Source organism: Delphinapterus leucas, chromosome 19 (assembly GCF_059928025.1).
Source record: "Delphinapterus leucas isolate spDelLeu-1000000601 "Yukka" chromosome 19, BTC_Dleu_Yukka2, whole genome shotgun sequence".
Lineage (NCBI taxonomy): Eukaryota > Metazoa > Chordata > Mammalia > Artiodactyla > Monodontidae > Delphinapterus > Delphinapterus leucas.
This window is the reverse complement of record NC_143147.1, coordinates 48913105-48928107: the sequence shown is the minus strand read 5'-3', so window position 1 is coordinate 48928107 and position 15003 is coordinate 48913105. Positions and strand designations below refer to the sequence as shown.

The window sequence follows — 15003 nt, the reverse complement described above, 5'->3', positions numbered from 1 at the left end:
GTTAGAATGAGTTCCAAGATACCATCAAGGTTCTTCTGACTTAGTGTCTTCAAGTAGCTGCATTTAGGGATAGGAAAGCTCTAATCCAGAGTTTCTCAACCTCAGTGCTATTGACATTTTGGGCTGGAGATAATTCTTTGTTGTGTGTGTGGTCCTGTGCATGTAGTAGCATCCCTGGCCTCTAGCCAGTAGCACCTTTCTCCTTCAGTTGTGACAACCAAAACTGTCTACAGACATTGCCAAATGTTCCCTGGGAGGCAAAATCACCCATATTGAAGGCGAGAGACGAGGACCATTAGGACAAGGTGGAGGGTTGGGGAGGAAGGGAGGAAGGACTGAACAACCTGATGAGGGGAAAGGGAGTACAAGAAGAGAGAGAGAAAAGGAAGCTCTCATTAAAAAAAAAAAAAAATTATTTTGGCCACACTGAGCAGCATGTAGGATCTTAGTTCCCTGACCAGGCATTGAACCCTGCCCCCTACAGTGGGAGCACGGAGTCCTAACCACTGGACCGCCAGGCAATTCCCTCATTTAGGTTTCTTAACTGGTCTCCTGGTTTTCAATCCTGATCCTCTCCAACCCATTCTTTACATGCTAGGCTGGACATGCCTCCCACCTGCATATGAATGTTTAGTGTTTTCTGCTGTCAACAGGATAAAATCCAGTCCCTTAACATGGCTTATAAGGCCCTTAATCTGTTGCTTTCTTAGTTGGCTTCATCTTGAGCCCCTTCCCATCAGCTTGCTCTCCTATCTCTAGCCATGCTGAATTATTTGTTCTTTCTCACCACTGGGCCTGCAGTTGTGTGTGCTGTTACCTCTGTGTGGAAATCTACCCCACTCCTTCCCGCTTCCTGCATCACTGGACTAATTTATAATTATCCTTGGATGTCACTTCCTCCAGGAAACCTTCCCTGGTTGGGAAGCTGAACCAAAGCAGTGGCTCATGGGGAGGAGGGAGAGGAGAAGCATTCCTTGAGGGTGAGGAGGAAGATCAGAACCAGGGGGAGATTCTTGGGAAGGAAGGTTGAAAGAGGTACTAGGTGGGGTGTAAACCATGCAAGTTTAAGGCACGTTAAGTGGACTCAAGGAAAAGAAAACTGTGTTCATAAGAATGAACGTCCAGTGCCAAAGGCACTTGAATTCTTTTGCCTTTTAGAGTCTGTACTTTCCTGCTTCTCTACCCCATTCCTCCTGTATTGTCATCACCAACCCTCACTTCAGGCAAGGCTAGTGGAAGTCAGACTCACACATTTCAGGATAGAAGTATTTGAAGGGAATCTCGGAGGGGCCTGTTTTATCCTGAAGCTTTATGTACTTGAACAACCTCTCTCCCGCCCCGCCATGTGTGAGATTTTTGGGCGCCAACCTTGCCATTGTTAAAGACATCTTGCCCTTACATGCCTGCCTTGGCATGAATATAGGGGTGGGAAAGGGAGGGCCAGTTATACTCACCACCCACCCGCTGCCCGCATTGTTTTCTCCCTCCTTTCATTTACCACAGAATCTGAAGAAGAGCTGGCACCCGCAGACCCTCCGCAATGTGGAGAAAGTGTGGAAAGCTGAGCAGAAGCATGAGGCTGAGCGGAAAAAGATTGAGGAGCTTCAGCGCGAGCTGCGGGAGGAGAGGGCCCGGGAGGAGATGCAGCGCTATGCGGAGGACGTTGGAGCTGTCAAGTACGTGAGGAACTGGGGCGATTTGGCCTGGGGGTGTCTTGGTGTGTGGGGAATTGCGGAACTGCCTGCAGGTGCATCGTCCAGTTGTTGCATAATAGCTGGTTAAGAGCATGAGTTTGGAATCAGACTGGCCTGGGTTCTGAGGCTGGCATGGCATGGACTAGCCTAGCTGTGTAACTGGGAGCAAGTTTGGGAGCCTTGGTTACCTTAGTAGAACCGGGGGAATGAGAGTACCCAACTCCTAAGGTTTGTTGAGGATCGAATGAGATGACATGTAAAGGGCTTAGTGTAGACCAAGTTCACGGCAGATGATTGCCAAGCAACTGTGGCTGAGGATTGCCTATACCCTGCTGCTCAGTATGCGTTGAGGCCTCAGTCCTGCTTTTGTTTATTTATGGATTGCAGGCTCATTTTAGGGAGGCAGAGAGGTCCCATGGAAGGAGGTAGATGGTGTGTCTGTCAGTAAAAGCTGTGTGAATGCGGACAGTCTCATTCGATATTCCCTGACTTCAGTTTCCTCTTGTATAATATAGGATAGGAGTAACAGACAATAATTACTCTACCCATCTCATAAGAGGGGATGGGAATAAATGTGTTCTGAGAAAAATTAAAAGCATAAAATATGCAGTGCAGGTTTCCCAGAACCTGGGATTCTAATCTGGGGTGTGAGGATAGACAGTGGGAATGTTCTTCTTTACTGATTTCTGTAATTTAATAAGGCGAGATCAGCTCCGGGTCCAGCCGGGGCTCTTGGCCGGGAAGTGGCCGCGCAGTGGGGAGGGTTCTCTCAAGCGGAGGTTCCGCGGCCCAGGGAGGGCAAAAGCAAAGTCTCTAACTTGTTCTCAGAGGGAGGTTTCTTGAGCCAGGGAGGTGGTCTATGGTGGCGCTAATGGAGTTAGCACTGGATAGAAGCTAGGTGTTGTGAGAGCGCCCCAATTTTTTTTTTTTAAAGCCGATCCAAATTTCCATCTCTATTTTCTTTACTCTTTCTTGTTTCTAAATGTTCAATGTACTTTTTCTGCAGCTAATGAAAAGTGAAGGTCTTCAAATGTCATGTTTGAGAGTACAGGTAGTATTCAGTGGAAATTGGGAGTCGTCAATATGTTTTTTTTTATCCCAAGAACATAAAACAATCTGTACATACATATTTTTTGTAAATCTTAAATGTAAGAAAATATAGTTAAAAATCACCTGCTTTAAAATCAAATGTAAAATTATTCTTCGGGAATTTGTTTTTTTAAAACAGTGAAAAGCAATGAGTAGTGAATATACTAAAGATATTTATAATCTCTGACTTATTTTAATATACTTGAAATTTTGTTTCTGGTAAGAGCTATTGCTTTCTTGTTTGACTTCCTGATTAAGTTTCAGTAAAATGTGCATATAATAACAACAAACTGTATTCTGTATGAAAAAAACAAATCCGAGAAAACCCACATCTTCACTGGAACGATCACCAATAAATCGGTATTTTTTAATTAAAAAAAAATATGCAGTGCATTCCTAAATCAGAATTGAATAAAAACTCCAGATAGACTAAAATTGACTTATCTGTACTATCCCTTGTTCATATCCTAGTGGGCAAGTCTCCAGGGTGACATGTGACATACTTCCCCTGTTGGATATACAGGGCTTTTCCTTAGTAATTTCATGACAGGAGGATTTGTGACATTCAGAGGCATGTGTGTGTGTGTGAGAGAGAGAGACTTAGTTTCAGTTCGTGGAAATGGCATTATGGAATTTAGGCAGGATAACAATTACATTTTTTCTTTTTTTGTTGTTTATTTTTTATATAGCAGGTTCTTATTAGTTACCTATTTTATACATATTAGTGTATACATGTCAATCCTGATCTCCCAGTTCACCCCCCCCATTTCCCCCCCTTGGTGTCCATACGTTTGTTCTCTAAATCTGTGTCTCTATTTCTGCCTTGCAAACTGGTTCAACTGTGCCATTTTTCTAGATTCCATATATATGTGTTAATATACGATATTTGTTTTTCTCTTTCTGATTTACTTTTACTTCACTCTGTATGACAGTCTCTAGATCCATCCACATCTCTACAAATGACCCATTTTCATTCCTTTTTATGGCTGAGTAATATTCCATTGTATATATGTGTACATTCTTTCAGGATTGGCAGAAGGCCATTCTGACTTAAGTATAAAATTTGAAATGTTTTAAAATAAATGGAGTCTTGGCGTTTTTAAAGTACAGCACAATATATTTAGGGCATTAATATATAAAATGAGGTAAAATAATGAAATGTTATAAGTTTTTTTTAACCATAGATACACATTAAATTATTTTACTTTATACACTTTGTATAAATTATATTCTTTATAATTTATACTAAATAAATTTCACACATTTGAATTAATTCCTGGGCAGCTTATATGACATTTTTATATGTGAGGTTTGAGATTTTGTGAACCCTTGATTTTAAAACAAATGTCAATTTTAGACGGAATACCCATTAGTTATAAGAGTTTACTTTCCCACTAACCAAAAGTAAAAAATTATTTTGAAATTTTTATTCAGCCAAACATTACATATTCTGTGCCTGATATGTCAGAAATTTGGGCTTTGCAGAGTCTAATTAATGAGGTCAGAGTATAGATGAGCAGCTTCAGAGCTGGGAGTCAGTGTATATCCTGTTGCTGACCCTCATGCCCTCTTGTCTGTTGGGAATGGGAGGAAGGTGATTTTATATTCTTTTGATTTTTTTGCCCCCTCACATATTCTCCAATGTTATGAAACTCAAAGGTTAGCACGTAGGTCCCTTTTTTTGGTCTTTACTTGCAGATGTATTTAGACCATCTGCTTGTCCAGCTGACTGGTTTGTGTAGTTCTTTGCATAGTGTCGTGCTTTTCATTTATCCAATACAACCCTTTGCTATTTAACAATTCACTTGTATGGTTCAGATAATCTTTTCTGTGTTTATTATACAGCTCTCTTAGAACAAAGAAAAAACCTCAATATGCATGTTATCCTTGATCTCCATCCAAATCCCTCTTTGCAATAGGATGTTGTTTAAGTATTTACTGATAATATTAGAAAATTGTGTTTTCTTTACCAGCATTTTTCAACGCTTGCACTTTAGGGTGTCCTTGGAAGATTAGATAAATGAAGATGGGAGTGATTCCCACCCAAGCAGACTCTCTAAGATTAGCAGGAGGTGTCTGGGGCTAGGGCATCTGGATACTTTAAGAGCTGCCCGGGTGATCCTCATGGGCAGCCTCAATTGAGAACCTGTTCTATATCCTTAGTGATAGCAACAGCAAAAATCTGTACACCATTTCGTTTTTATATGACTTTTACCCCAAATGTTCTCTCATTTAAAAACTCAGAGAGAGGGTCTCACTTTAAAAATGATGAGAGATGGCAGTTACTAGCTCCATTTTAGACGTGAGGATATGGAAGTGCACAGAAGTAACTTGCACGTTTACCCAGCTGGGTAGTGGCGGAACCAGGTCAAGTCCAGTGGCACTGGATCTCAGCGATACAACATGTTCTCTTACTGGAGGGCCTGAGCAGGACTGATATTAGTTGAGTCCTTTTAAGACTAGCTGTAGCCCTGAAAATACTACTTTATAGAAGTATCTGTCTTCATTTTTCCTATCCTTTCTTCTGGATACGTCTTGCTCCTTTGCCTGCATATTCCTGGCCCTCCTACCTCTTCATCCCATCTCTTCTCTTTTATTCACTTGCTTAGCTTCTTTTCCCTCATCCAGTAACTGCTCCTGCTTCCCAGGGCTCACTGTTCTTCTCCCTTCATTCCTGTGGTACCAGTGTCTGCTTCATGCTGACGACTCCCACGTTTATCCCACACAAACTCTTGTATCTCTGTACATTCAGGCAGTTCTTTTTTTTTTTTTTTTTTTAAATTCAGGCAGTTCTGCTTCAAGTGTCCCACAGTTACCCATCACATACTTAGCTCTCAGCAGCACTGTTCAGTAATTAGTTGACCTCTGTGCCTCATCTGGTAGCCTGTGAGCAACTCAGCTGCCTGAATCTTTGTCATCTTTCTGACCTTCTTCCTCTGCCTGGCACATAGGAAATGTGCCGAGTCATTGTTTACAAATGAATAAACAAATATTTATTTCCAGTTTCCCCATCTGCATTCGTGTCAGGCATGCATAAGTATGATCCCTTGAGCCATCTTTGACAAGTCCTTTTAGGATCCCCCCCTACTCGATCACTGAGACCTGCTTTTCATTCAAAAAGTACTGCCAGTTCCAGACCCATTGCCCATGAATTGTCAAACACTGAACATATTAGGCAACTGTCTGGGATTCATTCCAGCCATCTAGGAGTTTAAAAAAACCTGGTGGGAGATACAAAACACATACATAGAGAATAAAAAGACTAGCTAGTGGGAACATCAGTGATTATCCCCAGGGTAAGAAGACATGACAGAACTACAGGGTAGGTTATGGGATAGGAGGGGCAAAGAAATTATGAAGTACATATTTTATCTCAATACATTTATGTTTCTTCTGCCAGTTGATGAGTTGCCCTTGAAGTAAAACAAAGACAAAACAAAACAGACTAGCTAGTGTTTATTTAGTACTTACTTTGTGCCATGCACTCTTCTGAACACCTTAAAAATTCATTGACTTATTTAATCCCCAACAACCCTATGAGGCAGGTACTCTTTTATCCCCATTTTACAGGTGAGGACACCAGTGCTCAGATGAGTTGCTTGGCTTTAGAGCCGGGATTCAAATCCATGTTGCCTGACTCCAGAGCTTGTGCTCTTAACCATTATGTTATACTGCCTTTCAGGAAAATGAGCTTGCCAGAATATTCTAGTCACCACCGGTCTTCTTGCTCAGACCTCTTTAAGCTCTTATGTAGTCTGCCTTTCACAGTCAGTTCCCTCCAACCCCCAGGAGTTTTTTATTGTTTCAATAACAGAACACACAAAACCAGGCAGAGAAGTCTCCAAGGAAATGATGGTTTTGTTTCACTATTATTTGTCCCTTGGTTCTTCATCTTCTAAGCACTTATTACAGTTTCTTTTAATGCTGTTAGACATGTATTTTGATTATAAATACAGTCCAACTGTGAATAAATAACTGTGTTGTCTTTTTACACCCATCCCCCATGTTCCTTTAAATAGAAAAAAGTGCTCACTATCTCTTAATAGCCTATTTGGCCATGGTTGTCTCACCTGTGATTTAAAAATACATTATATCTTGATCTTCCAAAATCCTTCTTGAATTACAGCTTATTCTGTTAAAGAAATTCTGGGAAAGAACTCATTGATATTGTTGATAGTCTCCAAAAGGTGAGGGTGGTAACTGAGTTGAAGGCACCTGGGAGGGATCTTCAGCAAACCGAGGACCATTGGGAAACTACACAGAGGCAGATCTTGTCAGTAAGATACCAGCTCCTCCAGTTAACCCTAGGAGAATGCCACCAGTCACAGCTGACCCAACAACTGTGGCCACTGGTCCCTTTTGGCTGCCAATATGACTCCTGTGAAGGCTTCACTTGTGACAGAATTCCAGAGGTCTTTCTAACATGCACCATCCAGCAAAGAATCATGGAAAACAGACCTCCCCAAACTGCAAAGCCACCTCCCAACTGTGGAGGCCTGTTTCTGTTTTTTTTTTTTTGGCGGTACGCAGACCTCTCACTGTTGTGGCCTCTCCCGTTGCGGAGCACGGGCTCCAGACGTGCAAGCTCAGTGGCCATGGCTCACGGGCCCAGCCGCTCCGCGGCATATGGGATCTTCCCGGACTGGGGCACGAACCCGTGTCCCCTGCATCAGCAGGCGGACTCTCAACCACTGTGCCACCAGGGAAGCCTGGAGGCCTGGTTTTAATAGCTGTCAAACTCCCACGTAGTCTCTGGTTTACTCCCACTGGAGAATGGTGAAAACCTTTAATTGCATAAAAGACACTACTACCTGTGGTACCCATCATAAAGGCCCCACCACAGTTTTCCACATAGTTCTCCGGGGCACGGCTCTCACTCTTGCTCCTCCATCTTGACCCCAGTGGTGTGAGTGAGATTGGGTAAGCTGGGTGGAGCCTGACCCCTGTGGCCCACAATCAATTCTTTTTTCTTTTTTTTAAATAAATTTATTTATTTATAGCTGCATTGAGTCTTTGTTGCTGCACTCAGGCTTTCTCCAGTTGCGTTGAGCAGGGGTTACTCTTCGTTGTGGTGCACGGGCCTCTCATTGTGGAGGCTTCTCCTGTTGGGAAGCACAGGCTCCAGGCACGCAGGCTTCAGCAGTTGTGGCACACGGGCTGAGTTGCTCTGCAGCATGTGGGATCTTCCTGGACCAGGGCTCAAACCCGTGTCCCCTGCATTGGCAGGCGGATTCTTAACCACCGCACCACCAGGGAAGCCCCACAATCAATTCTTAATCATAGACTATAGTGTTTCTCAAGCCAATCCTTATAATAGGAAAAGAAATCTGAAGGGTTAGACCCTCTATTATTGGTTTAAATTATTTTTATTAAAAACATATGCAAAGATATAACTAGGAAGGTATTATTTATGCTCATAGTTATATAATCTTAAACAAAAATAAATATACAAAATTTAAAAGTCATAGTCAAAAACCATTGCACCTAATGTTATAGATAATATTGTTTCGATGAACCTACTTTGCTACTTGTAGTGTGAATGTGATATTGGCTGCTCCAACACATGCTCTTATGAATGAATTCAGCACACCTTTACTGTCTGTTGTGTGAGGGCTCGATTTTCTCACCACTTTTTTTCTCTTAGAACCACAGGAAAATATTTGGCATGATACTGTGACATAATTTGGCTTCCCTCTTTTGGCTTGAAAGCATAACTTGTTATTGCTGGGCTTTTCTCATTATCCCCTCGAATGTAGTATATTACCACTGGTGCCAAGGTGACAGTAAGCACCAAAACACACAGTAAACACAACTGCGTATGTGGTCACTGAAATTGTTTTGGTGATGAGCTGATCCAGAACATGCATGTTAGCTCTCGCAGATTATCCTCGAAATGAAAGCACAACATAAAGACTTTGTAAAGGAGACTTGAGAAACCCTGAGCAGAAGATCCATGCCCCAGGCTGAGGAACTTTTTTTTCCTCATAAATTGCTTTAGGTGTGTGGAAATGATCTCTCTCCTAAAATGTAAACTCCATGACAGCAAGTACCGTTTCTTCCCAAGTGCCCCATGGAGTGTGGTGTTTAGCCCTTGCTAAGGGGCCTGTAGAATGAGTCCAGTTCTGACCAGCTGTGCCTTTTTTTTTTTTTTAAAGTTTGGCCACGCCTTGAGGCCTGCAGGATCCTTGTTCCCTGACCAGCAATGATCAAACCTGCACCCTTGGCAGTGAGAGCATGGAGTCCTAACCACTGGGCCGCCAGGGGATTCCCCCAGCTGTGCTTATCTATCCCTCATGTTCAGGTTTTGTGTGTAGGTTTGAGAAGTCTACATTTTCTTTGACTGTATTTTTTTTTTTTCTTCAACTAGGAAAAAGGAAGAAAAATTGGACTGGATGTACCAGGGTCCTGGTGGGATGGTGAACCGTGATGAATACTTGCTGGGGCGTCCCATTGACAAATACGTTTTTGAGAAGATGGAGGAGAAGGAGGCAGGCTGTTCTTCTGAGACAGGACTCCTCCCAGGCTCTATCTTTGCCCCATCAGGTGCCAATTCCCTTCTTGACATGGCCAGCAAAATCCGGGAGGATCCGCTCTTCATCATCAGGTACTGATGAGCGGCTGAGAAGGGGGTTTTATTACAGAGATGCTTAGCAGAGATGTTATCTCACCTCTTGCTTTGCAGTTGGTTTCCTGTTGGCTTTTGTCTGCCATGTAAAAGGAGTTGTCTCCATTTGGGCTTCTGATGATGAAAAGGAGGCTCTATTAAGGGTGCCTGAACTAGGCTGTTTGGGAAGAGATTGGTAAATGCACCAGGCCAGACCAAATTTATTCATTTACCCTTGGCCCTTAAACAAAAATAAGAGGTAGAAGCAAGGTGAGAAAGACTGGCAGCTTCTTAGAAATTGGGGGATATGTGTAGAGTTGGCTGGGGGGTTGAATAGACCTTTTCCCCTCCCCTCTGCCCCTCCCTTTTGTTTGTTTTTTGCAGCAGAACCCTTTGAAAAGAAACTTTAGAATTTTATTTAACCCTAATATGTAACAGATCAAAGTAGACCTGCATTTTGGGTGTTAAATGAAATCATGTGGTGCGTTTTTTTTTGTTTTTAATTTTCATTTATTTTATTTCAAGTGTGGAAGGTTGAACATTAAAAAATGTTTATTTCTTATTTAATTTCTTTTGAAAATTCTTTTAAAGTTATCTATATATTACAGATATATATTTATATGTAAATATTTTCTCCCATTTTGTTAGCGTCTTAATTAATTGTGGTAAAATATACATAACGTAAAATTTACCATCTTAACTTTTTTTTTCTTTTTTTTTTCAAGTTCCTTAAACTCACCAGCATACAAATGTGAGCAGGCACTCTTCCCACACTCACATTGTATCATGAGTACATGTTTGGGTTTTTTTAATAAATTTATTTATTTTTGGCTGCATTGGGTCTTCACTGCTGCACACGGGCTTTCTCTAGTTGTGGCGAGCGGGGGCTACTCTTCATTGCGGTGTGCGTGCTTCTCATTGCGGTGGCTTCTTTTGTTTCGAAGCACAGGCCCTAGAGCGCATGGGCTTCAGTAGTTGTGCCGCGTGGGCTCAGTAGTTGTGGCTCGCAGGGTCTAGAGCACAGGCTCAGTAGTTGTGGTGCACAGGCTTAGTTGCTTCGTGGCATGTGGCATCTTCCTGGACCAGGGCTCAAACCCATGTCACCTGCATTGGCAGGCAGATTCTTAACCACTGCGCTGCTACGGAAGTCCCATTTTAACTCTTTTTGAGTGTACGTTTCAGTGGCAGTAAGTATATTCACAGCATTGTGCAACCATCACCACTACCTATCCTTCTCCAGAACATTTTCATCTTCGCAACTGAAACCTTATACTCATTAAACAGTAAGTCCCCATTCTCTCCTCTTCCCAGCTCCTGGCAGCCACTTCTACTTTCTGTCCCTATGAATGTAACTACTGTAGTTACCCATATAAGTGGAATCATATGGTATTTGTCCTTTTGTGACTGACCTATTTCACTCAGCATAATGTCATCAAGGTTCATTTGTGTTACAGCGTGTGTCAGAATTTCCTCCTTTTTAAAAATTGTGGTAAAATACACATGACATAAAATTTACCATTTTAACCATTTTAAGTATATATATAGTTCAGTAGTAAGGGTATCCAAATTGTTGTGCAGCCAATCTCCAGAAGTTTTTCATCTTGCATAACTGAAAATCTGTATCCATTAAGCAACAACTCTTCATTTCCTTTTCCCCCCAGCCCCTGGGAACAACTATTGTACTTTTCATTTCTATGAGTCGGACTATTCTGAACCTCATAAAAGTTGAAATCATTCAATATTTGTTTTTTTGTGACTGGCTTATTTTACTTAGCATAATGTCCTCAAGGTTCATCCATGTTGTAGCATGTATCAAAATTTCCTTCCTTTTTAAGGCTGAATAATATTCTGTTGCATGTGTATACCACATTTTTTAATCCATTCATCTGTCGTGCACATTTGGGTTATTTCCACCTTTTGGTTATTGTGAATAATGCTACTATGAACATTGGTGTACAAATATTGTGCATATTATTTTATAAACTCCTTTTTATCACCTAGCCATATATATGGGACATTTTTCTGTGTTGCGGACTATACTTCTGTCACATCATTTTTAATATCTATATTGTATGGATATACCATAATTTATTTATTTATTTTAAAACATTTTTTTTGACACCTTCCCTTTCTTTTTTTTTGTTTTGTTTTTTAAAATTTTTACTTATTTATTTTTGGTTGCATCAGGTCTTAGTTGTGACACGCAGGATCTTTCATTGTGGTGCGTGGGCTCTCTAGCTGTGGTGTGTGGGCTTAGTTGCCCCAGCATGTGGGATCTTAGTTCCCTGACCAGTGATTGAACCTGCATCCCCTGCATTGGAAGGCGGATTCTTAACCACTGGCCCACGAGGGAAGTATCTACCATAATTTATTAATATTCTCCTGTTGGATCCCTAACTTGTTTCCAAGTTTTCATTGTTATAACATGAACACCTTTTTAGTGACCTTCCTTGATTATATCCTTTCAGTAACAAATTCTTGAGGAAGCATTTGTAAGATTAAAGAGTTTGTGAGTATGTACAGGCTGTGATAAATGTTGCTGAATTGTCCTCCGGGAAGGTTGACCAGTTTACCCTCCTATGAACCCTATGTGAGAGTAAGACTTCTTGAAAGAGGTATCCATTCTGTTTATTTCCCAGGGGTTATCATGCTAAACAGTGGAGGTAGTATTGAAATGTTGCATACGTTTGATACACAAGATGACATACATTTACTTGACCAGTTGGGAAGCCCTGAGCATGAAGCTTAATAAGCAACAGACCAAACTCACTTTCTTGCACAACAGGGAACCAGTGTGAACTTTCCCCACAATATTCAATCCCTTATGCAGATTTGGGAAAGATTTCTGGCTTCCACACAATCATGCAGATTGCACCATGGGGCCTGTCTGCCTGCACTGAGAAGAAAGATTGCTGTATAGAATTATGGAGAGTAGAATGAATGGTTTAATCCCCTTTTCTGAAAGAAAGAATCATGATTTTTATAACTTCTCTTTAGGAAGAAAGAAGAAGAGAAAAAAAGAGAGGTATTGAATAATCCTGTGAAAATGAAGAAAATCAAAGAATTGGTAAGTAGTACATCAAATAAGCATCAAGAGCTACTTAACATGAAAACTCCTCTCCATTTACTCTTACGAGAGGGAAAGCAGCATGGCTTTAAACATTTTTGTCTTTTAGAGACCTTCTCCTGGTGATTTTGTGCAATCTTAACATATAAAGCTTAATTATGCTTGATTTTCTCTTTTATGTCTTTTGGTTGGAAAAAACAGCATGTTACATCATTCTTCCAGAAAAAGAGGGGTATTGGGATATGCCTGTGGAAAGCATGATCATTCAGTGTGTTCAGGAGATCAGGTGGTTTCAAGCCTTTAGGGCCCATTCATCACTCATGTAACATATTATGTGATTGTTTCTTGGATTGGAAAATTTAAAGATTGATCTTGTGGTCCCTGATTACTGTCAGCAGAGTTGCAGTCTTTTGACAAATGGGAATTCCTAAGCAGTGGTTCTGGGGACTGTTTCAAAACACAGATTCCCAGCCCCACCCACCAGAGGGTCCGTTCAGTAGCCTAGGGGCGTTTGTGCACAACCAGGGTCCAGACCCTCTAGTCTTCTCAACAGGGGGCGTCTGATCATGTCCTGGACCCCTGTAGACCCTGAGGCTTGGAGGCAGGTAGTTTACACATGACCCTGTCCCCTCAGAGGGACTGACAGGGGTCCCAGTAATCTTGCGCGGTTATGTTCTGGGCATTTTCTAGTTGCAAATGAGTCTGGAAAAAAAGGAGAAGAAGAAAAAGAAGGAGAAGAAAAAGAAGCACAAGAAACATAAGCACAGAAGCTCAGGCAGCGATCGTGGCAGCAGCGAGGATGAGCACGGCCGGGAGAGGTGAGTGTGTGGAACGGCGTCCTGCACCGTTGATTCACTCATTCATTCCACAGATACGAACTGAATACCTGCTCCGGGCCAGAAGCCACCAGGTTCTGGGGGTTCAGTGGAGAACACTTGCACACCGGCCCTCTGCCCCCAGAGCTGGCCAGCTAGCACTTGAGTTCCTGGAGGAGTTGGCGAAACCCCCAGGGGAGCTGGCTGTAGCTGTGTCAGTCTTAGGTCAGACATCCTGGATATGACTTTCGTCTCAGCTCTTGATTCCTGCAAGACTTACGTGGGTTTTATAGAGGCTTTTTTTTTTTTTTTTTTTTCAAATGCATTAATGGGCCCATCTGGACCTGTTCTATGTGTCTCCTTTGCGGGAGCCGCCAGCGCTGTCTCTGCTGACTCACTCGTAGTCCCTAGAATAGCAGCACGAGGTGAGAGGAGAATGTGCTCGGGCGCTGGGGCTGAAAAGCAAGGCCCACGGTTTTTCTCAGTAAAAACATGACTGTGCTGATGCATCTTCCAGCAAAGATAGAGAAACACACTCCCATGTGAGAGCCGGGAGGTGGGAGAGGTCACGTTTGAAACAGGAAGCACGTCTCGGCACAAGAGCTGTAAACTGGACCTTTAGGCATTTTCTTTTTCGATGAATATGTGTTTTAATCTCTTAGATCTCAAAAGAAGATGGCAAATTCTTCCCCTGTTTTGTCCAAAGTCCCTGGATATGGCTTACAGGTAAGGATATGGGCTTCTCAAAGGGAGTGACTGTGGGACTGGAACGTGCCAACCTGGGTACCTTTTTGGACACAGAGCATATTTAGCAGCCAATCAGACGTGCGGAAAGAAGGGAGTTTGGGCAGCACAGACTGGAGAACAGGCCCATTCCTTATCCCTGAGCCTCTGACTATGGCTGAGGGCCCTCTGAGCAGAGAGGCTAAACTACCAGTGGGCATTTAGGCATTCCGTCCATCCCTCTGCATATAACTTACATGAAATGTGTACATGTTAAGGGTTGATGACTTTTTGATAAATGTACATCCCTCTGGATTCCTTTTTTCCCCTGAGTATGTTTAACCTGAGGTCCTGTCCTCCGTATTCTGCCTCCTGCTCCTCCTTAGGCTGTAGCAAAGAGCCAATTTAGGTGGTTGGGTGATACATCCTCTTAGGGCATTCTGAGGATAACTTTTGTAAGTTTATACAGCTCTCAGTGGTAACTGTGTGATGGGATCGGTATACCCAGTTGGCTCCTTACAGAACCTCAGTGCTTACTCATTTTCTTGTTTCACTGCATCTTCTCCTGAGCTGCTAGATTTTCCTATGGTTAACTTTTCTTCCTTTCCTTGATGATATAGGTCAGGAACTCTGACCATAGCCAGGGACTGCAGGGTCCTCTGACAGCTGAGCAAAAGCGAGTGCGTGGGTTGAAGAATTACTCCAGGTCCAGAAGCTCCTCTCCCTCACCTCCCAGACATGCCAGCAAGAAGAGCACCAGAGAAGCAGGGTCTCGGGACAGGAGGTCTCGATCCCCAGGCAGAAGGTCACGGTCCCCAAGGCCAAGCAAACCGTGAGTATGGGAATTCAGCGGGAAATAACCTGTGAAGGTGGGGGCCTGGTTACAGCTGGTATTTGCGATGTCTGTTCATCAACTCTTCCAAATGTCTTTGCTTTGTTATTATCTTTACTTTTTTTTTTTTAATGTAAAGCTCAGACCCCTAGAACTACATATTTATATATGTGGAATCT

At 42.4% G+C, this 15003-nt stretch overlaps 1 protein-coding gene and 1 pseudogene across 4 annotated transcripts in view; one reads left to right on the top strand and one right to left on the bottom strand.

Moving 5' to 3' along the window:
• CWC25 (CWC25 spliceosome associated protein) overlaps window positions 1-15003 on the top strand; it is a 34560-nt gene that overhangs the window by 1970 nt on the left and 17587 nt on the right. For all 4 annotated transcript variants that reach the window (XM_089901179.1, XM_089901180.1, XM_022558013.2 and 1 more), the window contains exons 2-7: window positions 1504-1676; window positions 9151-9387; window positions 12385-12454; window positions 13145-13272; window positions 13932-13995; window positions 14613-14824. In XM_089901179.1, coding sequence (XP_089757305.1) covers window positions 1504-1676; window positions 9151-9387; window positions 12385-12454; window positions 13145-13272; window positions 13932-13995; window positions 14613-14824 — 884 coding nt within the window. The remainder of the gene's footprint in view (window positions 1-1503; window positions 1677-9150; window positions 9388-12384; window positions 12455-13144; window positions 13273-13931; window positions 13996-14612; window positions 14825-15003) is intronic.
• Window positions 6864-9032, bottom strand: LOC149746754 (mitochondrial import inner membrane translocase subunit Tim17-A pseudogene; annotated as a pseudogene).